The 25,721-nt window shown below is 54.2% G+C and overlaps 2 protein-coding genes and 1 long non-coding RNA gene across 3 annotated transcripts; 2 read left to right on the top strand and 1 right to left on the bottom strand.

Annotated features, from left to right (window-relative positions):
• Positions 1-953: 953 nt before the first annotated feature.
• MESD (mesoderm development LRP chaperone) lies at positions 954-9,446 on the bottom strand. The gene is made up of 3 exons (XM_023649285.2): positions 9,172-9,446; positions 3,591-3,823; positions 954-2,344 (listed from the first exon to the last, which is right to left on the bottom strand). Exons 1-3 carry the CDS (start codon positions 9,391-9,393, stop codon positions 2,086-2,088), a joined length of 714 nt encoding a protein of 237 aa, XP_023505053.1. The 5' UTR covers positions 9,394-9,446; the 3' UTR covers positions 954-2,085.
• A 304-nt stretch (positions 9,447-9,750) lies between these two features.
• On the top strand, positions 9,751-11,644 carry LOC138923972 (uncharacterized). The gene is made up of 2 exons (XR_011438355.1): positions 9,751-10,975; positions 11,079-11,644. It is a non-coding gene; the product is annotated as an uncharacterized lncRNA (long non-coding RNA).
• Positions 11,645-19,657: 8,013 nt separating this feature from the next.
• TLNRD1 (talin rod domain containing 1) lies at positions 19,658-21,740 on the top strand. Its single transcript, NM_001256943.2, has one exon. It carries the CDS (start codon positions 19,997-19,999, stop codon positions 21,083-21,085), a length of 1,089 nt encoding a protein of 362 aa, NP_001243872.1. The 5' UTR covers positions 19,658-19,996; the 3' UTR covers positions 21,086-21,740.
• Positions 21,741-25,721: the final 3,981 nt, after the last annotated feature.

Below are 25,721 nucleotides of genomic sequence, written 5' to 3'. Positions count from 1 at the left end.
AGCAGGTCCACCCCCACCACCCTGCTCAGCTGCACCTCTTTCAAGGCCTAACCGCTCACCCCTACTCCCCTCTCATGCCCACTGGTGTGCTTCTACCCAGGTCTCCAGCACAGCTGGTGCAGACTGGGTTGTCTCTGGCACCCAGCCCACCACAGCTCTAAGTCCTTCGGGGCATTCCAAATGCAGAAGGCCCCGTGTGCCTCTTACCTTGCCAGCTGGCTCCTGAGTTGTCCCTCCTCTGCCACTTCTAAGCACAGGGCCTCTGCACAGACTGTTTCCTCTGCCTAGACGGCCCTATTCCCCTGGCCTCCCCCCGCCCCTCGAGAGGGTGGGCTCCTTCCCGATTTCTAACAGTTGCCATTTCACTTTGCATGTGATGCACATCTGTCTTCCCAGCAAACCACTAAGTTCTGCAACGGCAGGGGCCGGGTCTGCACTGTCCCTGCGCCCGGCGGTACCCAGCACGCAGCGCTCGGTAAGCACTGTGGAGGGGCTGCACACGAGAAGTGAGGACGGCCACACTCTGACGAGGAAACACAGGCTCAGGGCAGGTGCGGGCACGCTCCCGCTTCAGCACAGCAATTTCCAGGCAGGAAAGAGGCTCTGCGCCAGACCAGCGCGGCTAGACTCAGACCCGACCTCCGCCCCAGCGGGCCCAGAAAGGCTGAGGCGGGGCTTGCCCCACCCCTGCCCTGCCCGCTGGCTCCATCCTGACGCCCAGACCCTGCGGCCACACTGCAGAACAGGCACCTTCTTCTGAGACGCTCAGGCACACCCGCTCTGGAGGGCTCTGCCCGGGCCTCGCCCGTACCCCTGGGCTGGGGGCCTGCAGGGCAGCATCCCACCCAAAGCACAGAGTGGGTACTAGGGGGCTCATGGGGAAAGCTGAGTGTTTACCAAAATAGGGGGAAACAGACGCTGCGAGGCCAAAACACACACACACCATGACGAGCTGGAGAATGTATGCTTTTTTCCTTAAACAAGTGATGAGCAGCTCCCATGGGAACAAGGCGGTGGCACCAGGCAGCTGCAGACTGCTCACTTTGTGCCATTCTTCAACAACGACACTTCCTAACCACATACGTGTGCTAGTTTTAATTCGTTAAAAATCCCAATGGAAGTTTTTTACAAATAATTTTAGTTCCTAAAAGTGACACCTGTATAGAAATGCTGTAACACTTACTCGGAGTGGACTCTGGGTCACGAACAGCAAAATCAGACAGTAACAGGTAGCGCATCACATTAGTACCTTACAAAACAGTGCAAATTTAGGCACTTTATCAAAGAAAGACATTTAGAAATGAATGAGGTTACTGAGTGTTCTGCCACCCTCTGCAAACCACTCTGATTCCCGACTGACACCCTTACAACTGTGACATTAAGTGAACACGCGACCCAGCAGTAGCACTCCTTTCCCGGATGAGGACCCAGCACAGAGCCCCCGAACTCTGCACGCCGCACAAACCTGACAGACACCAAGAGCTCTCTGCACTGAGGGGCTCAGGCCGCTCAGGATCGCCGCGCTCCACAAGCTCTGCCTCCGCATCTCAGCACAGGCTCAGGCTGCACATGCCTGGCCCCGGGAGTATTTGGATACCAGAGCCCTGTGCGCCCCCATGGCCGGTTTGAATCCCACAGTGACGAGAACGAGGTTGGTGGCACCAGGAGCCTGAGTCAGTTAGGTCGAGAGCCTTAAGCCTGTCTGAGCAGAGCCTGGTACCCTCTCAGTTAACAGAATAAAAAGCACGGGCGTGCAGGCGAGCAGGGCCGATAAGGGGTGGTGCCACGGCGGCGTCGACGACTCCTCAGATTTAAGTGGGAAAAAGCAGGAGTCAGGTTTCCATCTGAAGGGATTTTACAGCCACCACGAATGTGTCGGTGTTCAACGTTAATTCCGAAACCCCTGCCTTCTTACGTGGAGCCTTTTAACAGTAATTCTTAGCCTGACACAAACGGGTCCTGTGGCAGACGTGTTCTGGGAGAAAGTGGGATTTCATTGGTGTGCGGTTCCCACGCCCGCCCCAGCCCCGCGAGCCCTGGCCACGCTCTCTGGCCCGGTGCTGCCCACAGAGCCAGCGCGGCCCATCACAGGTCTTCTCTTTTATTCCCAGCCCGATTGTCTTCCTTCGAAGCCCGCGGTTTCGGGTCTCCCTCTTTCTTCTTTTTGCCCTTCTCTTGCTTGGTCTTGTTTTTCTCTTTGCCGCCTCCTCCTTTGCCAGGGTACACCTGTCCCTCCAGCGTGACATCAGCACACCTGTCCTGACTGACCAAAAAGTCCTTGATCTCCCAGGCGTAGCTCCCATCCCGGAGCATGAAGATGGCGCGGTTGGACCCCACGATGAACCTGGACAGAAGGCGACCACACGGTCAGCACGCGTGAGTAAGCGCTCAGCACTCAGGGCTCAGGGCAATTACCCGGTAGCTGACCAAGAAAAACAACCCCTCTCCAATTCTACACGGATATGGAACAAAAAATCCTGTACCCCAAGGCCTGGTGCCCACTGACATTCACCGTCTCGAAATGCCAGCCGGCTGGACTATTTAAGACCTCAGCTGAGGCAAAGGCAGAGACAGACCCTGGGGTTCACTGCGGGTCAGCAGCCGGCTCCAGGAGGGCTCTCAGTGCCGCAGGTGAGGCTCAGGGCTGCGGCGGACGCAGGGAGGCTGCGTGTGCGTCTGTCTCACACACTGCTGTGCCCAGATGAGGTTTCATTTGACAAGGCTGCAGCTGAGAAAGGCTGAACACCACAGGCTTAGACCAGGCCAGGGTACATGGCCCAGGAAGGGCTCAGGGACCTCAGGTGCTGGACAGAAACCTAACCCTGGAGCGAACAGCAAGCAGCACAAGCGTCCACACTCAAGGGGCCCCAGGACCAAAGAGGAAGAGAACAGAGTCTGGGTGGCCCTCCAGCATGGCCAGTGGGTCACGGTTCCTCCATTCCTGAGGGGCCACGCCACCCCTGCACTTTCCCGCTATCCTGGCTGCCCCCAGAGACCAGGGCCCACCCCACCCCTGCACCTTCCTGCTATCCCGGCCACCCCCCAGAGACCAGGGGCAGCTCGGGCCCAGTCTCTCCCAAACACAGACTCGGTCCCTCAAGTGTCTGCTAAGGCTAATGAAGGCAGTCTGCCACCTCCTAGGGTCCTCCATTTGTTTTTATTACTTTCCTGTTTCCTAAACTAAGACATCTGAAGACCCCAAATTTCACAACTGTTATTGAGGAAGAAAAAGGAAATCCCTTGAACTTGCACCTCAGATGACACTGAGCTGAGAAAAGCCAACCTCTTCCCCTAATCAGTCATCGCCCCTCTGAACATGGTGCCACAGGCGCCCTCCAGCGAGCAGCGGACGGCTGTCAAACCCTAACGAACCCGCCCCCGAGGCTACACCACACAACCTCTCACTCAGATGGAATAAAGGGTAAAGATACAAAGACAAATAAACTTTGGGATGGAAATGAGATATTTAAAAATAAACAAACTTACTTTGACCAATCATGAATGTTCTTCTTCAAAGAAAAGAAATCAGATGAATGAATGAACGTACAAGAAGAAACTCTGGGCAGAGAGGGCCGCCCACCCCAGCTCACCTCTGCACGTCGTAGTTGGCGTTGAAGAGGCTGCCCTGCCACAGGCTGGTGAGCTCCTCCGTCTCCTTCTCCGTGGGGCTCCCCGACACGGTGACAAACATCATGAGGGTCTTCCCCTTCTTGGTCATCTTCAGGATGCTCTCGGGCTTGCCCGGGTCGATCTGTGAGAAGTCAATGGGCGCCGAGGGCCTTTTGTGCTCTGGGAGGTCCCCTTCCTCTATGTCGTCATCCTTCTGTCGGATGGGAAAAGCAAAACCTGTCATCAGCAACGCACCTTCCAACTGGCAGGGGCAAAACACCCGCATGTGATGTCAGCTGCAGGTTGGGACCCCGTCACAGGAGAAAAGGGGAACCCGCAGTGCCCCTCCACTTGACTGTCAGCAAAGCCTGAGTCCCAGGTGGCGCCCCCACCCATCACCCCAGTCACTGGCCAGGAGGCGCCCCCACCTGTCACCCATCATTCCAGTCACTGGTCAGGAGGCGCCCCCACCTGTCACCCATCATGGGACAGACGGCACCGCCCCCACCCGTCACCCTGGTCAGTGGTCAGGCGGTGCCCCCAACCCGTGACCCCAGCCACCGACGAGAGAGTCCCCGCATGAGGAATTTCTGTAGCTTTTTCACTCCCAAAGAATCTACCCAAGATGATAGATTCCAACAATGGCCACATTCCAGTTTGGCCACACAATGAAAATACTGCGCAGCAACGAAGAACAAATACTGACATCCGCAACAAATCTCAGAAAGATTAACTGAGACAAGCCAAGCACAAAGTCAGGCGCACGGTTCCGCTCACTGAAGCTCAAGACGAGGCAGAACCAACGCAGAGCGACAGCAATGAGGACAGGGCTGCCTCAGGGGGGTGTGAGGCGGGGCTCACTGAGGAGGGACATGAGCAAGCCTTCTGGGATGGTGGAAATGTTCTCATTTTGACAGTGTGGACAACACAGATGCCTCCATCTGCCACAACTCATGGGACTGTGTCCTCAAGATCTGCATTTCAGGTCTATCAATTTGACCTAAAAACAAGAGATATAAACAAAGACTCCACTCAAGTTGCAGTCTGGTCTCTGCAGTTATGAGCCCGCAGTACTGAACCACCTCTGAGCTCGAGGCTCCAGGGAAGGAGTGAGTTGTGAGGATGAGGAGCTGTGCTCTGCAGTTTGGGAAGGAAGCTAGAAACACGGAAGGGGAGCATGTGCCCCGTGGTATCAGGCTGGAAGTGGAGACGTCAGAAGGAACTCACGACCTTTAAGAGAGAGATAAAAATATTGAAAAGGATTAGGGTACCTTGGAGAAAAGGTTAATTCCAGCAAGGAAAACAGAAGACAGCCTGGACTACGTTCTTGTATCAAGAGTGAGAGAAAGTGCTCACAGAATGAGGGGATGTGTCCAGAGGACACGGAAGCCAATGTGACGAGGGCTCAGGGCCGCATCAGGAATACTCTGAAAACCAAAATAAATAATGACAGAATGACCTGTAACCCACAAATAAAATAGGAACCACTGAATCCATGTGGACATACATAACCAAATGAATAAATTACTAACAGTGGAATGCCAGCTAATAAATGGAAGATTGACAGATGGATAAAAACACTTAAAAGAACCAGTGCTCCCTGGAGGAAAGGCTACTACTTCCAGTCACACAAAGCAGTGGCGCGAGGACAGACGCCCCCACACAGACGGTCCTGGGACACTGTGCTGAGCGAGAGCAGCCAGACACAAGGACCACGCGGTGTGAGTCCATCAGCACAGTGTCCGGAGGGGCCACGTCTCCGGGCGGGAAGCAGGCCCGTGGCCGCCTGGGCAGCTGGAGAGCCGGAAGAACGGAGCGGGCCACGGAGACCACACGGTTCCTTTTGGGGTGATGAAGAGGTCCCAACGCTGACTGTGCGGTGGCTGCACGGCTCTCTGAATATACCCAGAGCCACTGGAACGTGCACTTACGCGGGTGAGTCGCGCAGCACACGAACGCATCTCAGCCAAGCTGTGACTAGAACGGAACGAACACCCCTGTGTCACTTCTCCGTGGCCCTCTGGATGAACCGCTGAGGGCCGCGGCCGAAGGCGCAACAGTGCTGAGCTGTGCTAAAGCGCCTCCATGGAGGACGGCAGCAGGAGGCCTGGGAGCCGCTGCAGGGGGCCCCACCCGCCAGCCCCGTGACCCCGGAAGACTCCTCCCTCCTCCAGGCCTGCTCCTCACCACTCCACACACCACACCAGCCTTCTCCCAACCCGCCACCCTCTCAGCTGACACGCTCCCTCCTCACTTTGCTTTAAGAACAGAGGGGGCGCTGCAAACAGCGGCCGCAGAGCAAGCTCTGGGTTCACTCCAGGCTCCAGCCCTCAGCCCGAGGCCCTGGGCAGGGTGGGAAGTCACTGTGCACCCCCAGAGGGAGGGGCAGCAGGACCTCCCTCCTCCCTCCTCGGGCAAGAGGTGAGCACTCCCGATACGTGGCTCTTCCCGCAGCCCCTGGCTACAACCAGCCTTGGAGATCACACCTCAACGGCACACTGGAGCTCCTGGCTGCCAGACGCACAGGCTGCTTCTGTCTTCACGCTGTCCTGCTTGTCCACAGCATCCACTGGGTCTCTTTAAATCACTTCAAGCTTCCTAGTTGGTTCAACAGCCTCAAATATGGGCATTTCTCAAAGTGATTTCACTAACAGCCACAGAAATTAGCTCAGCAGGTCTGAAGCAGCATTCCTTTTTTAATGAAAACATAATCAAATAATCAGAAGTCTAGTAACTATACAGCCAGGGGAAGGATCCTTTCAAAAAGCTTAGTTTCCATTTTAAATGCCTTTGTGTTATAGCTACAGGAAAAAAAATGGAAAAACAGCACCCTAGCCGCAGGGAAACGTGCAGCTCCCCCCTCAGGCCCAGCACCTCCCTGCTGTCTCCTAGCTTGGTCACCCTCTCCACCCGGCGCCCCCAGGCAGGGCTCAGGCACTGCCCAGACCCCAGGCCCAGCCCTGCCTCCAGGCCAGTCTCGCATTTTCAAGGGGCTTCACAATTCTCGAGACCCCCTTGCTGTTTGTCAAATTCGGCGAACTCCCCTCCTCTGCCTCCCCTTTTCTTCCTCCCATGGTCCCTGACAAAAACACCAGCCATGGCCTCCCGAGTAGCCACTATGTTCCAGGGACGTCACACTTTACATCCCCAACCTGCAGGACACCCTACAGGGCTCCACTGAACACCTGAGGACGAGGTTCAGATAAGAGAGTGCACTCAAGGTCACATGCTGGAGGACTGGCAATGAAAGGCAAACCCACACAGCCGGCTGTGAATGCCCCCGCCCCCTTCCTGCTATCCTGCCATAAAATGTAAGAACCTCCTGTGGCTTTTCTACACCAGCTGGGATTCAGCATCGGTTCTAACAGCAGAATGAGCCCTCCCCTTCGCTCCCCACCCCACACGCCTGAGGCTGGCCTCTCACAGAGCCCAGGGCCTGTGCTAGTGGGAAGGAACGGGGGCGGATTCAGGATCCCCACGGGGGAGGGGGGGCGGGGGGGGGGTGCATCCTATAAGAAGCACCCACAGAAAAGGATGTGCACTCCCACAGAAACATCATTGCTCCTGGGGAAGGAGGCTCGCACCCCAGGGTCTGCACGGCACCCTGCAAAGCGGCTGTTCCCTGGCTCTACGGACAAGGAAAACCAGGACCACACCGTTACCAAGGCGTAGGGCTGGGTTCAAACTTCTGTCCTCTACCACATTATTCTGTCTTCTTCCCAGTCACACAATCAAGCGACTGCCGAGTCCTGTTAGCGTGTAAAATCTCTCCCATTTCTCCGTTCCACTCCACTCCTGCAGCTTCTGACTTAATCTAGGTCCACTTCACTTACTTTCATTTGCACTTCTGTTCACCAACGCATATGGCACTGTAGTAAAATGGTTAAAAGAACGGGCTTTAAAATCAAGTGACTGAATTTGAAATTCAGCTAAGTTGCTGTGCAACCTTGGGCAAGTTGATTAGCCTCTCTGTGCCTCAATATAATCATTTAGATAATAGGGAGAAGACCCTCCCTCATCAATGTGGTAAGAGGATTAAACGCGATAACATGCTTGGAGTAGTCCTATTACCTAATTGAACTCAATAAATGCTAAGTTGTCTGCCTTCAGTGTCTCCCTGCCTGAATGTTCATCCTAATCTTTGAGGAGAAATTAATGTTTCTGAAGTTTAGCCCGGATCATGATATTCCACTATTCAAAAACCTTCAATCACTAAAACGTCCGCTGAAGGGCACACTGTGAAGCCTTCTAAAAGCACGATGAAGACCCTGTAGTAACTTGGGAAGACGCTTAACATCTCAAATGAAAACCGGGCAGAAAACTCCACGGATGCTGTTCCAGCTGTAAAGACCGTCTGCGAATGGAAGGGCACGCAGAAGAGCCAGCACGCGTTTCCGGTCGAAATCTCGGACGACTAAACACAGACATGGGTAACCCAACTTCTCACTCACCACGGCTTCGTATTTCCTTCTAAACAGAGTCCAAACCCCGCAGCACTCGCGGCCTAGCCCAGCGCGCTCCCCTCCGCGAGCCCCGGCGCCGGGCTCAGGATCGGAGCCGCACCTGCCAGATTCTCCCCATGCTCCTCGGTGAGCCCTGGGGCTGCTCCTGCCGCTTGCTCTGCAGACGGGAGACCGCGGCCCAGAGAGCGCGCTCAGCACCCGCAGCACAGCCTGCAGAGGCCGGACCTGCGCCCTCCAGCCAGCTCCGCGTCCCCCCAGACCAGCCGCTCCGGCAGCGGCACCCGCCCCGCACTCTCCCAGCCTAGATTCCCTCCCCGACCCTGAGCTCCCAGGGCACCCGCCAGTCAGGGCGCTCAGCGGTCCCCACGTAGGGGCTGCTGCTGTCACTGCGGTCCCCGACGGCCGGGCGCCGCTCACCTCGGCAGCACGCTGGCTGTGGGGCCGAGCACCCAGGGGGCGGCTCCCCCGGGAGGTGCTCCCACCTGAGTGCATCTGCTCAGTCCACAATCAGCCGGGAGGCCGCAAGGGAGACGGGAACCGGGAAGCCGCTGCTGCAGAAGGTCCGCCTCCCGCGTCCGCGGCCTCCAGCCCGCGCCTCCCTCCCCAGCTGCGGAGCCCCGCGAACACGCGCGTCCGCCCCCCCGAGTCACAGCCACGAGCCGGCGCGCAGACACGGCCACCAACGGCCAAGCACGCGCGTCGGAACGAGCCGCCCAGCCGCCCGGAGAGGTAACAGGACCGGCGGGCGGCCGCGCTCCCAGGGGGGACTGTCCCCACGCGGCCCAGGCGCCCGAGCCGCAAACCGGGAAGCCCCCCGGAGGCCCCGTCACCGCTCCTCAGACGGCCGCGCGACCCCGGGCGAGCCCGCCGCAGCCCCGGCACCCCGAGGACAGGCCCGACACAGCGCCCCCGTCGCCCCAAGACGGGGCGGAAGGTCCCCTCCCATCTCAGGGCTGCCGGCAGGGCGCGGGGACCGCGCTGGGCCCGGCGGAGGGGACACCCGGGAGACCCGCGTCAGAGGAGACGCGGAGGGCACGAGGAGAGACGGGGTCAGGGGTCAGGGGTCAGGGTGAGGGGTCGGCGGGAGGGGCGCGCGAACCTCCCATTGCTCCAGGAGCCGCGCCATGTCCGCGTCGTTGTAGTCGCGGATGTCCTTCTTCTTCTTCCGGGGCGGCGGGGGCGCCTCTCCGGGGGTCCCGGCCGGGCCCTCGGCCGCGCAGGCCCGCGGCGGCGGCAGCAGCAGCAGGTCTGAGGCGCAGAGGAGGACCAGGGCCGCGCGGACCCAGCCGCACGCCGCCATCTTTCCGCGCCCCCCGCGCATGCGCGCGCCGACCCGCCCCCGACGCCGACCGTCGTCGGCGGGACCCCGCCCCCGCGGGCGCACCGCCCCCGTGGCTCCGCCCCCGGCCCATACTAACCTACCAGGCCCCGCCCCGTCTCCCTCTCTCCGGCCCCGCCCCCGTGGTTCCGCCCCCGACCCGCGCTGGCCCACCAGGCCCCGCCCCCGTGGCTCCGCCCCCGGCCCGCGCTAGCCCACCAGGCCCCGTCCCCGTGGCTCCGCCCCCGGCCTGCGCTAGCCTACCAGGCTCCGCCCCGTCCGTGTCCCTGCGGCCCCGCCATGCTGGCCCCGCCCACCCGCCATGTTGGCCCCGCCCCGTGGCCGTGGCCCCGCCCCTCCGTCGTGCTGGCACCGCCCCGCGGCCGCGGAGGCCCCGCCCGGCTGGTGGGCCTGGGCTCGGGGCGTCTTCCTGCCCTAGCGCGCGGGCCAGGCAGCATGCTCTCTCGGGCCCGGGGGCCCCAGTCCTCCGAGGCCGCGGCGTTCTCCGTGGGTGCATGGCAGCTGGAAGTGCCGCGGCCCCGCGTCCGCAGGTCGGCGGGAGGAGGGGCCGGGCCGCGTCCCCGGGGCCGCATGGCCCCCAGCCGCTCTAGCCCGGCGCAGAGGCTCCGGCGGCCGGCCTTCCCGCTCCTGGCTTCTCCAGCTCGGAAAGCTGTTTGAGAAATCGTTTTTCCTCTTAAAAGGGCTTCCGTATTTCTTCTGGTTTTAACCTAATGTTGTGGGCTCTGACTAATCCTTTTCAAGGCTGAATCATTCCATCTTTTGTTTCTTACTTAAAAAGATTCTGGCCAGAGATGCTGTAAAACTCCGCAAGTGTTAACTAGATGATCTGCTCATTTCTTTTAAATTTTTAATCACATAAGAAAGACATGACATTGCAGCTGTAAAATGCTTGAACATTATACAAAGTTCCAACCATTGACTCTACCCCACGATTTTACTCCACACCAACCACAGTTAGCAGTTTGTTGCTACTGTATACGTTTTTCTATGCATTTGCAAACATCAAACGTCTCTAGCAATGGTTGTGTTGCATTTATATGTGTGTTTACGCCAGCATACTATACAAATAGTTTGTTTCCTTATTACCCTATGGAGGGGCATGTGTTACCAATTTTTCTGCTATTACAAAAAAAAAATAGAGCCATAATTTATCTCTTTATTCATGCCTCATGTTGTGGGCTGAATTGTGTCCCCCCCAAATTTCACGTGTTGAAGTCCTCATCCCCAGGACCTCAGAAATGTGACTGTGTTTGGAGGTAGGGTCTTTACAGAGGTAATCAAGTTAAAATGAGGTCATTAGGGTGGGCCCTGATCCAACAGGACTGATGTCCTTATTAGAAGAGGAAATTTGCACATAGTCATGTACGGGAGGGGAGCATGTGAAGACACAGGGAAAGACAGCTGTCTGCAAGCCAAGGAGAGAGATCTCAGAAGACACCAACCCTGCTGACAGCTTGATCCTGCTTGAGCCACCAGAACTGAGACAATCAATTTCTGTTGTTTAAGGCACCCAGTCCATGGTCCTTTTTTATGGCAGCCCTAGCACACCAGTACACCTTTTTGGGTAAGATTCATAGGATGCATATAACAGAAAATGGAATTTTTTAAAAAACTGGCTTAAACTAGATAGAAGTCTTTGCTGTTATTGTCTGATTTTTCTTTTACAGAAGCAGTTGGAAACTAAGCCTCGGGGCTGATTTTGTGGCTCCTCCGTCATCTGGCATCTAGCCTCTTTCTCATTCTGCTCCATTGCCCTGGCCTGTGGCTTCCGTCCTCAAGCTCACTGCAAGTTCCGAGATGGCTACTGGAGCTCCAGCCATCAAGATGACTTTCATCCAGGGGAAGAAGGAAGGGAGGATGGCCAAAGGGAGCAGACCTTGCAATGGAGTCAGGCTTCCTTTAGCAGTCTTCTGGGACATTCCACACAGACTATTGTTGACATTCCATGGGCTGGAGCCGAGCCCTCCCAGGGAAGCTGGGAGACTGCCTTCTGGCTGCATACCTTGTCACCCCGAATAAAATGGGGTTCTGTTAACAAGGGAAAGGAGGAAGTGCATGTAGAGTAGGCAACCAGCTACCAATGTCTGCCTCACCTCCGCTCTTAGGACCACTGCTGTGTCAATTCCATCTCACTGCGGGGGGGCTGGTGTTCTACACGTGCACGCGTGCGTCTGTGTGTAGACAGGCCATGACAGTTTCTGTTGACATTGAGCAGGAACAACGCATAAGAAAAGGAGAGTTTTTTCTTTTCTTTTCTTTTCTGAAATCATAGGGGAAATGTCATAAGCTTTCTCCCCAGGGCGCATTGCTCCACCCAGCGGCTTGGAGCCCTGTCCTGGTGCAGTCATGCTAGAAAACATGCACAGCTGTGGTCGATCATGTGCTCTGCTGGGAGGGGCCCCCGTGGTAATTCATTTTGCCAGCTGCCAAGTTAAGGTGCAGAAGTGCTGGGGTTTCTGGTCCGCAGTATCTAGTTATACTGAATAAAAGTCAGTCAGTGTTTTACAGAAACAGTTGGGATTCTGTAAAAAATATTCCAGGGCTACCGACTTTCAGCTAAGGGGGAAATCAATTCAGTTTATAATCCACTGATGTGAAAACATCTGGATTGATTGCATTTTCAAGTTTGGAACTTGATCCAGTTCACCTCTGCAGGAATTTATTTACTAAGGGCCTTCTGTCAACCAACAACCAGGTGAGGCACTGATGGAAATATTAATACAACAAGGTCCCAGTTCTAAAGAGCTTGCAGACCAGCTGAGAAGACAAACAATACACAGTAGGTATAGCGCCTATTACAGGAGGTCAGAACCTGATAGGATGATAATAATATCCCTATTTTAAGTAAAAGGAAACCCTGGTTTTGGAATTCCAGCATTTGTCTGAGACCACACAGCTAGTGAAGTGGCAAGAATCAGAGCCCAGATATCTTGGATGACAAGGTGTGTCTTTCTTCCACCGTGGCACTATCTGGGTTAATCACCGAGGCACCCAGAATAGTCAGACTGGGAGCCATATGAGAGTTCCACCGAGAAGGAGTCTGGAGACAGGAATGCTCAGACGGGGTGAGACAAGAGTCTGAACCAGGTCTTAGGCAGTGTAGTGGGGCAGGAGAGGAGGGGATGAAGCTGTAAGAGATTTTGTGGCCATGGCCTAGATGAAGCCACTAGCCTCTCATGGCTCTGCAATTTAATACTGACCACACCTCTGGTGGTTCAGTGACGGCAGATGGTGAGATGGAACCTCAGATCTAACTGGTGTCCCACCCTGGGCTCATCCTGGCCTGTGTCATCCCACACAGAGGAAGGATGCCCGATCTGGAGGGGGCAGCAAGTGTTCTGGCAATGTCTGGAGCCAGGCAGGCATGATACTCAAAATAGTGAAAAACTGGGATGGCACAGTTACCACTTGATCAGAACTGACGGGAGGCAAAGACTACCATTCTTTACTTTTCCTCCTTTTCAATCCAGTGCAAGAAGAGGCAGGCACATCTTCTGGCCTTTCCCTGCCACTAAATTTACGCACAAGTGTGGCAACCAACTGATTATCTTCTACTATAATTGCTGATTTCCAGGAGGGGACGTGATTGGCCCAGGCTGGGGCGTCTGTTCATTCCTGGTCACCATCATTACTTGTGAACAGGAGAGCAGGACCCATATAATTAAATATAACAATTAAAACTTGTGTTTGCCAAACACCACAAAAAAAGCTAAAAGGCAAACAGTAGAGTGGGAGGAAAACTCCAACATGGCATCTACAAAAAGAAGATACAATTTTTTACCTGTCAGTTGGGCCAGGATAAAAACAAGGGTAGTGTACATTGCTGGTAAGGCTGAGGAAACAAGCATTCTCTTCCACTTCTGGGGGTGGAGTTTTCCTGTGTGAAAACTAGGTGAAATGTATCAAAACCCTCAAAGATATACATAATCTCTGATTAGTAATTCCACTTTCAAGAACTGACTCCAAGAATAAGCATTGAAAATAATAGTCATGATCATGGAGCGCTCATTATGTGTTGGGCACTCTTCTGAATGTGTTACGTGTATTTCTTCATTGACTCCTTGCAACAATCCTACTAACACTGTCCTAAGAGGGGAAAACCGGAACCAGTCGAAATGTTCAACAATAGTAGATGGTAAAACCGACGTTTACAGATTGCAAATTATAGTGCACTCATACAGTAGAAACAATGCAACCATTAAATATGATGAGATATCATAGATGCCTATTTATTGGTATTAAAGATGTTCATTTTATATTATTAAATGGTATAAAACAGTATTAAAATTATACAGATATGCCTAGGAAAATAGCTGCAAACATGCATATAATGGCTATCTCTAAGGAGTGGGATTTCACATCAGTTGTATTTTGAAAGGGGGCGGAATGCACGTAAACACACTGATGCCCCCGAAATATTGACTGATACTGTTCTCTGCACTAAGATTTGAGAACAAAAGTCCAATTTCAACTGAAGTTCTCAGAATGATACACTTAATCCAAATTATCCATAATACTGCAATTGACTTGAAAATTTCGGGATGAGATCTGAATCTCCTGAGAGCAAAAGGCAGGACTTTCACCTGTGTTGTCTGAAACATCCCCTGTACTTTGCAACACACGCATATGCGCATATGCAATTTTGTCTGGAGCGCTCAATCTCTGTTTCCATAGAGACATCTCCCTGGATTCTCTGTAAGAGACATGGGGCAACAGACTTACTAGGCCAACAGGTCCCGGCCTCCCCTTGCATCTCAGAGCCACGAGCTGTGGACTACACAGACCTGTAGACTGCAATGACCACACACGGCTGAGCCTGCTGTGGCTTCGTGCATGTCCACGACTTTCTGTCCCTTCCTGAGTAAAAGCTGTGGGCAACTGGATTTTGGTTCAGTGAAAGGACATCCTTCTTACAGAGAATTGCAATTGAATTAACTCATTAATTTATTATTTCCACAGTTACGGATGACCCTGAAACACATGAGGTGTGGAGGAGAGAAGACCAAAGAATCACGCCGATGGTTACAAATACACTATGCTAATGGCCACACTGAAGCTGTGCACACAACACAGCAGGAGCAAAGGGGCAGAAATGCTGAGTCTGGGGGCCAAGGAGGCTCCATGTGAAGGAGCAATAAATCTAGTCAATCTACAGTTATCAACTAACTGTGTGCTAGGCACCACGAGAAATATCCAAAGATGTGGTGTCAGGAGTCTGAGGAGCCTGGATCTCGTACTTACCTTTTCTCCCCTACAGGATTCTGGAAAATGGAAAATATATCCAAAGGTCATTAGCCAGTAGGGAAATGGGTAGAGAACTTATCTGTGAAAGCGACCTTCACCTCCTCCTAGGGTTCTCCGATGAACTAGATTGGAGGCAATCCCAGATCCCCCAGGTCGTGGGACCTGAATGCCCAGGTGCGCCTGCCCTGGTGTGCCTGGTGCTGCACATAGGCCTCCCCCAGGCACTCGGCTGCAGGTGAACAGAGACAGCACGGAGGGAGGGAGGGTGCAAGGTGGGGATGGGGAGGATGTGAGAGCGACGGGCAAGCCCCTGCCCAGGTGTTCTTACTGTAAGGGGATAAAATAAATCAGGGAGCAAGAGGATGTGCTGGGTGAGGAGAGGACCTGTCATATGGTGGTCCTGCTCCCCAGTGAATGTCAGACTCTCAACCGTCACCTGGCAGGATGAGTGGATCAGGGCAAAGGAGTGGGTAGTGAGACATTTTCCAGACATAAACCTCTTTTCCTGAGAAGGGATGTTGAAAGGAAGATAAGAAAGGGTGATGTTTGGCTATTTGTAAGAAAGACTGCCTGAGACTGGACTGGCCCATCTCTGAGCACAAAAACAGAACAGAGGGACTGTGTGCGGAAGGAAAGATGCTCTAGGGTAGAAGACGCCCTTTGTGACCACCAGGCGGCACTGTAGACCAGACACAGCTTGGTGGTTGGTCTATAAAGCCTGGAGCACAGGGTGAAAGTTGGGTATCAAACTTTAGAGATTAGGACTTTACAGAATTACAGAGTGGCTTTTCATTGCCTTGCCTACATACAATGGGATGTATATGAGCTTCAAAAGGGAAGGAAATTCTGACACCTGCCACAGTAACAATAAACTTTGAACACATTATTCTAAGTGAAACAAGCCAGACACAAAAGGACAACTATTGTATGATTCCACTTCTGTGAGGTCCCAAGAGGAGTCAAATTTATAGACACAAAGTAGAATGGTGGTTACTAAGGGCTGGGGGAGGGGGAACGAGAAGTTGTTGTTTAATGGGTACAGAGTTTCAGTTTGGGAAGATGAAAGATTTCTGGAGATGGATGGTGGTGATGGTTGCACAACAATGTGAACGTACTTAGTACCATGGAACTAAGTTCCATGTGGCTAAGTTCACAAAAATGGCTAAGACGGTAAATTTTATGTTATGAATATTTTACCCCAATAAGAAAAAAACAAAACAAAACTAGAGCGCTCATCCTGTTGTCTTATACCTGTCCAGGTAGTGGAAGCACCTTCCAGAACAGGCAAGGAAGGAGGAAAGGGATGTTTCTCCCATCCTGCCTGCCCCTACCTGTCAGTTTCACCTTTCCTCCCCAAATCCTGGGTCAGCTGTCTATCTGCATCTTGCTCTTTCATTTATTTACTAAATGCCTACTAAGTGTTGGCCTTGAGCCAGGCACTGAGGCCACTTTCTCCAGCGCCCACGCCATCTTCTGCACTGTCCCAGCCTCCTCGTCTGCTCCCTTCACCTTCCCCCAGCCAATTCCTGAGCCTACCTGTTTTCAGCTTTCTTCTCTCACACAATTTCCATTTTAATGAAAAGTACTTCGCCCAGTACCTTTGTTCATACCGTACTTTATTTTTAAAAGAGGATTAGAAGGTGTAGCAGGTGGAGTCTTCCAAGGAGAAAGCCCTTACTCCGGGGACTCCAGGGGCGACACGAACAGCCTTTGTCTGTTGATCAAGTTAGACTAAAATGTGCTACGGCAGCAAAGCAGCCTCAGACCTCAGAGGCTCAGCACTGAGTTCCCTTCTGGCTCATGTTACCTGTCCAACAAAAGTCAGGAGAGGGTCTGCTCCACCATCCTCAGGCTCGCGGCGACTCCACCATCTTTTAGCCGTACCAACTAGACACAATCTCCTCCGAGGGACCAGACTGGAGAGTTACAGACTGGCCCTCACGGCCTGAGCCCAGCGCATCACTCCCACGGACATTTCATTGGTCAGAACTGATCACATGACCCTGCCTGCCTGCAGGTGGATAATTCAGTGAGCAGTATTATTTGTGCCGTGGTTCCTTTACTCTGTGCCCTCACTATACCCCCAGTGAAATTGTATCACTTGTGTGACTGTGCTGCCCTCTCTGGACTCAGCCCTTCAGAAGGCCTAGGGCCCTCATATTACTTGTGCACCTGGCACCAGGACAGGCACATAAGTGCCCAGTGTTTGTGGAGCGAATGAATGATGACAGGAAGTACAAATGACCTCAAGGAAGGAGGAGGTAACCCTAGAAGGGTCAGTTTGGGAGAAGCCGTCAATGCTGGAAAATGAAGCAAGGAGGGCCCAGAAAACAATCCTACCCATTTTTAAAGCTAAACCAAACCTGATGGAGTAGAGTGGGACAGTCTATGTGTAGCTCGTTGTCGGGGTACCAGGTTTCCAGCAACAGTGACAAAACCGAGCGCATACATGGAAGAAAAGGAAGTAGGACCCCAGGGGCGCCAAGTGGCTTCGGAAAAAATCCCCTGATCCCAGAGCAGTTCCGTGAATCAATCAGGCACAGAAGGAAGGGTTCACTTCTTCCTCATAATAAGTTTTTGGAGCTAAGTAGGACTAGGGTGCCATTCCCGGGTTACCATAAAAAGAACGTGACTTACCCAAGTGTTTTTTCTCCTCATAGAAAAATAACAGATCAACCCTACAGAATTGCTGCCTTGTTTAGAAAACTTGTCAGTTTTATTGGCTGCGGTGTACAAAATACGCGGGTTCGTCTATATTCTAGAAGGACCCTTTTGATTCTAAGTGGGGAGACCGTCCATATGGCGTGTATCGCTTGTTCCTGGTTAATGTGTTTACAGCATATCTCAGAACCGTGTCCGCTATTAGGACAACACATTGCAAGGTCATCCTAGTTATAAGTGGCATTTATGACTGGCTGGAAGAAGGTGACCCTGAATCCTAGGAATGGACAGAGAAACAGTTCCGTTGGCTGCACATCCCCAGCTTGTGCTGGGCTGGGCACCTACAAGGCCTGTCTCAGGACCAAAGGGTGGGGCACTGCAGGGGGAGGAAGCCCCGCAGCTCCAACCACTTCCTGCAGAGGAAGGTCCCGGGTAAAATGGAGAGGCAGGCGGTGGGCTCCTCCCCAGCCGTTCGCTGTCTTCCTGACCCCAGGAAGGCATTGGAGCCATCTCAGCATCAGTTCCCTTATCTGTGCGACAGGGGTGATAATGTCCCCTTCTAAAGGCTGTGTCTTTTATTTAACAGTGGCCACTGCTATTCCATTACAGAGCTGAAGACGCAGAAGTTATGCGAGGCCAAACCCTGCCGATCAAGGCTCATAAATTCTAACAGCTACTGTAGGAGCCAAGGACTCAGTCGGCGCGCAGGATCTGATTTCCAGATGAGAAAATGGATACTTAGAGAGAGAACTTGCATAAGGTCACACAACTCATAAACGGCTGGGGAGAGACGGACCCCAGGAAGCCTGGCTCAAAGCCAGCGCTCTAACTACCTAAGCGATATTTAGTTAAAGGGAGCAGGCGCGAGCCTCTGGCCCCGCTCTTGGGACTCCGTATCCAGTGCTCCTTCGCCACCCTACACAGCCGCCTCAGAATCCCGCCGTGGAAGAGGATCAAAAGCAACAAAGGCCAAGGGAAGAGCTTGGAAAACTGCTCGATGTCCCGCAAAACGCGATGCCTGGACCCCAGCGGATCACCAGGGGATGGCAGGGAGCCTCCTCCGCCCTTCGGTCCGGGGAACAGGCCACCTCTGAGACTCGCTTCCTTGGCGGGAAGGACGCGTGGAGCCCCCTGGTCCGGCTTGGAGCTTACGTAAGGCCAACCGGCTGCTGCGCCCGGGTCTCCCGAGGGCGTGCGCTGAGCCCCCGGCCCCGGGCAGGCCTTCCCCCCGCCCGCTCCCCCGCCTCTCGGCCGGGTACCCCGGCCCGGCGCCCGCTGCGTCCGCGTTGGGCGGCGGCGTCCTCCGCAGCCACCCAGCTTCCCGGGGGAGGAGCAGCGCATCGCGCAAGCATCCGGGAGCGGCGGAGGGGGCGGGAGGAAGGGCGAGAGGAGGAAGCGGGATTTAAACGAAAGGCGGTGACGCCACACAAAAGATTTCTATAGGCTCCAGGGAGCTCGCGGCCGCGGCGGCGAGCCCGGGGGCGAGGCGCGCACGGAAGAGGAGAAGCGTCCGGGGCCCCGGCGGGCGGGCGGCGCGCACCCACGGCCGCGCTCCGGGGCACTGCGCGCGGAGAGGAGGTGGCTGTTTTCCCCGCTGCCGTTCGGCCCCCGCCCTTCCTTTCAGTTTCTCCCGGCTCGCTCGGAAGTTGGAGGTCGACGAAGATGGCAGGAGCCGGGGCCCGGGCGGGGTGCCGCAGCGCCGCGGGGACCTTCTGAGTTGGCTTGGCCGCGGGGAGACGCGTGCGGGGCGTCCGATGCGCAGGGCCCGGGGCCCCGGGAGAGCTCAGCCGCCGCGGGCCCGAGGCGAGGAGGCGACCGGCATGGACTCCCGCCGACAGCCGGCGGCGGGCCGCGGGGCGCGCGGGGCGGGAGGGCGTGCCGCCCGGGCGCCGGGCCGCGCGCTGTGAGCGGCGAGGCGGGAAGGGCCGCCGCGGCACGCCCGGGCGTGGCGGGCGGGCGAGAGCGCGAGCGGGGCGGCCGCCGCGCGCAATCCGGGCAGCCTCCCGCCCGACTCTGACTCGGCGCGCCGCGCCAGACCGGCCACACCCTCGGCCCTGCCGCCGCCGCGGGCGCCGCTTCCCGAGAGCCGCGAGCAGGAGATGCGCCCGGGGCGGCCGCCCGGCGGGGTCGCGGCGCCTGGAGCCCACGTGCGCCGCCGAGCCCGAGGTGGCTGACAGCAGAGCGCGCCGCAGCCGCCGCCCGCGCTCCTCCCCGAGGAAGGGATTTTGGTTTCAAAGAAAGGAAGGAAGGAAGGACAACTCCCAGCTCCCTCTCCCGCCCTCCCCGCCCGGCGGTCGGGCCGGGCCATGCCCAGGAAGGCGGCGGCGGCGGCCCAACCGAAGGGACTTTCCTGGCGGCCCGGCGACGAGGAGCGCGGTCCGTGAGTTCGCCCCGCCTCGGTTCATGGTTCCGGCAGGCCCGCGGGGAGGCCGAACGCCGCAGCCCCTGCCCGCGCCCCGAAGAGCCTCCTGCGTCCCCTGGCCCTCGGGCCCGCCCCGCGCCGCCCGGGCCCCGGCCGCCGCAGCCCAGTGCCCTCCGCCCGCGGCGGTGGATGGCATGATGTTGCGGAGAAGGCACCGCGGCCTGGACCAGCTGAGTCGCGACGGCCGCGGGGGCGGCGGCAGTGGCAGCGGCGGTGGTAGCGGGCTCCCCAGCGGCATGCCAGTGCCCCCCGGGCGCGATGGCTAGCGGCAGCGCTGGGAAGCCCACCGGCGAGGCGGCTTCTCCGGCTCCTGCGAGCGCCGTCGGCGGGGCCTCCTCGCAGCCGCGGAAGAGGCTGGTGTCCGTCTGCGACCACTGCAAGGGCAAGATGCAGCTGGTGGCCGATCTGCTGCTGCTGTCGAGCGAGGCGCGGCCCGTGCTCTTCGAGGGTCCCGCCTCCTCCTGTGCCGGCGCCGAGTCCTTCGAGCAGTGCCGGGACACCATCATCGCGCGCACCAAGGGGCTCTCCATCCTCACCCACGACGTGCAGAGCCAGCTCAACATGGGCCGCTTCGGGGAGGCAGGGGACAGCCTGGTGGAGCTGGGCGACCTGGTGGTGTCGCTGACCGAGTGCTCTGCGCATGCGGCCTATCTGGCGGCCGTGGCCACACCGGGCGCGCAGCCCGCGCAGCCGGGCCTGGTGGACCGCTACCGCGTGACGCGCTGCCGCCACGAGGTGGAACAGGGCTGCGCCGTGCTGCGCGCCACCCCGCTGGCCGACATGACGCCGCAGCTGCTGCTGGAGGTGTCGCAGGGCCTGTCGCGCAACCTCAAGTTCCTGACGGACGCGTGCGCCCTGGCCAGCGACAAGTCCCGGGACCGCTTTTCGCGTGAGCAGTTCAAGCTGGGCGTCAAGTGCATGAGCACGAGCGCGTCGGCGCTGCTGGCCTGCGTGCGCGAGGTGAAGGTGGCCCCGAGCGAGCTGGCGCGCAGCCGCTGCGCGCTCTTCAGCGGGCCCCTGGTGCAGGCCGTGAGCGCCCTGGTGGGCTTCGCCACCGAGCCGCAGTTCCTGGGTCGCGCGGCGGCCGTGAGCGCCGAGGGCAAGGCGGTGCAGACCGCCATCCTGGGCGGCGCCATGAGCGTGGTGTCGGCCTGCGTGCTCCTGACCCAGTGCCTCAGGGATCTGGCGCAGCACCCCGACGGGGGCGCCAAGATGTCGGACCACAGGGAGAGGCTGAGGAACTCGGCCTGCGCCGTGTCTGAAGGCTGCACCCTGCTATCTCAGGCTTTACGGGAGAGGTCTTCGCCCAGGACTTTACCGCCAGTGAATTCCAATTCTGTGAATTAGCATCCCGCGCCCCCGTCCCCCCATCTCCCACCCCGAGACTAAAGGAAGACACTTATTCTCTGCCCCTCTCCATTTATACCAAAGAAATCATAGGTGAGGTTCCCCCCACCCCCCCACGCTGAATGCTCAAGAGGAATCTTCCAGAAGGCAGGGCCATGCATACGATTAATGCGCGTGCGCTCCAGGGCCCTGGCGCCACCAGCCCATCCTCAGTAGGGACCGGGAGATGGGAGATGAGGGATCTGCTGGTGGCTGTCTAACTCCCACGCCCCACCCTGGCTCCTCTTCCGGAATTCCTCAACTAAATTTTATTATTAATTGGGCAGGAAGGAGGTCATGGGTTCATTTCTTTTTTTGGTCTTTTTTTTTTCTAATTAAAAGAAAGGTTACCTCAGTTGTCACTCCTTAGACATGGATGTAGCTACTTTTTTGTATGTTATTTTTTTAAGCAGTTGTGTTGGGTTAGGCGTATACTTGGTGTGGAAGGAATATGACATTGCCATGTGATTTGCCAGTGGGGGGAAAGCTACTGTGAGTGTGTGTTTTGTTTTTTAATTTACACTATAGAGTGATTTTTTTTTCCCCCAATGTCAAGTTTTTACCTTGCATGTACTGGAGTATTTATTTCATCTATTAAAATGTTATGTTTCTCAGATGGCTTTTTGCAATTATTGTTGATTTTCAATAATTGTCATGTTGCATGCTGCATGTCGTCTATGGAAAGGCACCCTGGAAAGTCCACTCACAGTGGCAGTGAGGTGGGTCCCCAATACTCAGCACTTTCTGCTTTCTCCTTGATTGCTTTTTTGAGCAGCCAAGAACTCCAGCCGGGAGAACTGTGTGTCATTCTCTCCTTGTCAAGGCAGGGACACGAATGTGACTGGATTATGGACAGCGCCGGAGCTGGGCTGTTAGTGGGGATTTTTGTCTGGTCTCTAGTTTCTCCTGGACAGTAATTTAGCACCTTTGTCTCTGCTTGTCTTTCCGTCCTGATGAACACTGACTCGGGCGGGCTGAAGTCGGATTGTATTCTGCTGTCTTATCCAGATTAAGGGTCTTCCCAGTCCTGTGTGGTATGCCAGCCTTCCCGGGTATCAGGGGGCCTGTGTCTGGAACTGCAGAAGTGCTGCGTATCAAATGAGAGGAGGCGGCCTCTTTTAGCTGGACAGGTCTATTCAGACAAGATCCAATTACTCATGATTTTAGGAAAAAAGCACAGAGGATTCTAGACTGTCTCATGGAGGGTATTCTGGAAAGTGTTAAGAACGTTCAAGAGCCACATTATAATTACATTGCAGAGGGCTTATTTCTGTGACCTTGATCTAAGATACCCTGCTTGATTGTATGTTGGAAGAATGCTTTGTTAATTGAAGTTTGGGGTTGCGTTAAGGAAGTGTGTCCTTTCTGCAGGCATTTTAAGAAGCACTTTCTGAGAGGAGCGGGGTGTCTAATTCTACGCACCTAGTTACGTTTGGAGCATTTTGCCCCTGAGAGCATAACAGATTTGTTTCCAGTGCTTGCCCTGCAAGAGCCGCATGGATGACAACTCATACATGCTTTAAATTTGCTCAGTTTTATGTTTTTCTTGGTATTTGTTGTGCCTAAACCTCCGCAGATCTGAAAAGAAAGAATTTTCCCCTGTGATATGTTCGAGAGAGAAAGTCATGCTGACTGTTTTGCTTGAATGGCCATATTTATTACAAGAACATCCTATTCCACGAGTAAAACTTCCTTCAACCTGTGCTGGCTGGGAGTGGAGCTGTTCAGCTTCTCTGGAGTTGAAGTTTGAAAAAGTCTCAGGGTGGTGGGGTGTGTCCGTTTAAAAAAAGCGGTCAAGGAGGCCCTTGTTTTTCTCTCTTAGGTCCTGGTAGATTTAAATTTTTAAAATCTTTAAAGGATGCAAATGACCTTGAGAATGTTTATCCCTCTCCCCCTGCCCTGTAAGTCTGGGTCAGTCAAATTCAGGAAGTATTTTGGGAGGAAGAAACCTGATCCATGAGCTGATGACAGTCCTGCATGCATATAGGAATTTTAACTTATTGGGTTTATGTAAGTAATGCTAGAGTTTATGATTATAAGGTTCATTTAGCCTATGCAGGTCACAAAGAGTAAATTGAAAGGAAAAAAACGTAAAATAAAATTAGGACTAGAAATCTGTAAATTTGGTGTTTGGTTAAGAAAAAAAGCGTTACTGATGGTTTCTTGGACTCATTCCTTGCAGAAGCAATTTTCAGGACAAAGGCGCCAAAAGAAATTGCTTTCCTATCTCCCTGGATGAAGTTAACTAGTCACCAAATTAATTTTGGAACTTCTTTTTCTCTTAGCCAAGTGATTGTCGCTCTTAATGATTCTGTATATTAAAGGTTTTGACTTCCGATATTCAAGATCTCTGTCCTCTGATCCTGTTAAAAGTTTCAGTGGTGTTTTAACCTCTTTTTTTTTCCCCTGTCTGTCTCTAAGATAAAGTTTGGGGTTTTTCTTCCAGCAGGTGGCTTGACGTGAATTCTGCATGTGCAGGTTTCAGGAAACCAGAGTGAGGGAGGCACAGTGTTTCCGTGTGTCTGTGTTGCCTGGCCAGGCAAAGGATTCAAGCACAGGTGTCTGACAGTTTAACTTTCTTCCAGTGCACCAGATTGCTAAACAGGTTTTTTAAATAGCCCTGGTTTTTAAAAAGTAGCGTCTCAGACCTATTTCGTTGCTTTTAATAAGGTCAGCAGAGATACTGGTTCCAGGAATAAAATCAGAGTGGCCTGATTTTTTTTTTTTTAATTAAACCACACTAGAGTTATTTTCAGACATCAATCCTTGGGCTCTCCTGACTTCCAAGGGCAAGTTTTCTTACACGGGCTTAACAGGCACCATCCTGACCAGGGACGTTGAAAACCTTCTTCCTCTGAATGGTCGTGAGAGAAGGAAATCATTATGGCCAAGTTCTCGGAACAAAAGCCTTTATTTGTGACAGCCCAAGTAAATGGAACAAAGGCTTTCAAACACAAGACTTGACTTAACTAGAAGAAAGCCCAGCTTTGTCTTTCCTTGGCTGTTTCAATCTTGGTCTTTTTCTATTACTCATTCTGATCTGATGTTAGGAAATGCAAAAATTACGTGTGTGTATGTGTGTGTGTGTATTTTTTTCTCCCCCAATCCTCCTCTCCACCTCAGTGTTTTTCTAATTTAGAGTCATATTTCTTAGAAAATATCTAAAGAGTTTATAATTCTGGAAGCATTGGTTACATCGGATTGGTTATTTTATGAACGCTTTTTTTTTTAAAAAAAAAGCTGGCATAGGGATCTAAAATATTTGACAGTTTGAAACAGCTAATTTTAACAGAAACACCTGTTTTTCAGAATGAATGTGACCATGGTAACATGCAGATCAGGCAGAGGATTTGAGAAATGCCTGCCAGAGCCCCTTCTGAGCCTTGCTCGGGGAACAGTGAAGGAGTTAGAGGAAATCCATACGGCCTTAGCAGCATCCACCTGTGGGGCCGCCCCGGCCCCTCGGTACTCTGGCTTCCAGCAACTGGACGAGCCTGGAGGAGATGGTTTCCAACGTGGACACAGATATGTTTTCCCTACAGGCAAATTCTCCTCTTGATTAAAATTTTTTTTTTTTGCATGAGTGTGTGTGAAATGAATTGGCCTATTTACCTAAGTCGGGCTTTTCTTGAGGGTCATTTGGCTGAGTGACTGGTCTGCGTCCACTTCACTGGCAGAAGGCTCAGAGATGGAACTGTCCAGACAGCATGTATAGGGAAAAGTGTGGTTCTGGTGTCTGTGACAGGTTGATTTAATTGAGATGGAAAGCCCCTTCCGGTCGGGCGGTAGCACCTGGCACGCGTGTAGTTGTGTTTTGAAATGAATGCGTGTACACGATGCTTGCAGCAAGTAGACGTAAGCAAGCAGTAAAATTGTTTCTGGAGGTTGTAATGGGCATTCATTCTGTAAATATTTAGCGGGGGCCAAATGTGTGTGCCAGGCACTGCTGGGCATGGGGTCCAGCTGTGAGTGACAGGTGGGTGCTCCTGGTGTGAAGACTCAGTGCTGCTCCAGGCGTGGTGGGTGGACATGCAGCAGCAGCATCCTGGCCCCACCTTGGGCCTGCTCAGTCAGTAACTTTGGGGGTGGAGCCGTCTGAGTTTTACAGTCCCTCCCAGGTGACTCTGATGCATGCCCAGTCTGGAGAGCCACTGGTTTGGGGGCCTGCTTGCTTCTCTTTATCCCCCACCGACTATGAGTCAGGAGTCATGACGACTGCCGTGTCAGGAGGCAGGAGCATTTCTGCGGGTTTCTTGTTTGCTCAGGTGTTTTTCCCTCCTGGATATGTTGAGCCCTTTTCTTCAGATAAGATAATTTAGTCTCTCCTGCCCGTTTGGAACTGCCAGGTTTTTCTTTGGGGTGTGTGTGTGTTTTGTGTGTTTACAAGTACAGAGTTCTCCCCCACCTGCCGCCCCTCTTTTGAGATGAACTGAAGTGGTCATAGTAAGCTGGAAAATTAGCTTTCTGTGTTTTTGCATGTGTTGTTGCCTCTTGTCCTGGAAAACTGGAACTAGCAGACAACCTAATTGAAAATCAACCCTTTGGCTCTTTGGCTGCCCAAGAAGGAGCACTTTGCCATTGAGTTTGTAAAGTGTCC

This window comes from Equus caballus, chromosome 1 (assembly GCF_041296265.1).
Source record: "Equus caballus isolate H_3958 breed thoroughbred chromosome 1, TB-T2T, whole genome shotgun sequence".
Classification (NCBI taxonomy): domain Eukaryota; kingdom Metazoa; phylum Chordata; class Mammalia; order Perissodactyla; family Equidae; genus Equus; species Equus caballus.
The sequence above is the reverse complement of the archived record's forward strand: the minus strand, read 5'-3'. Positions and strand labels throughout refer to the sequence as shown.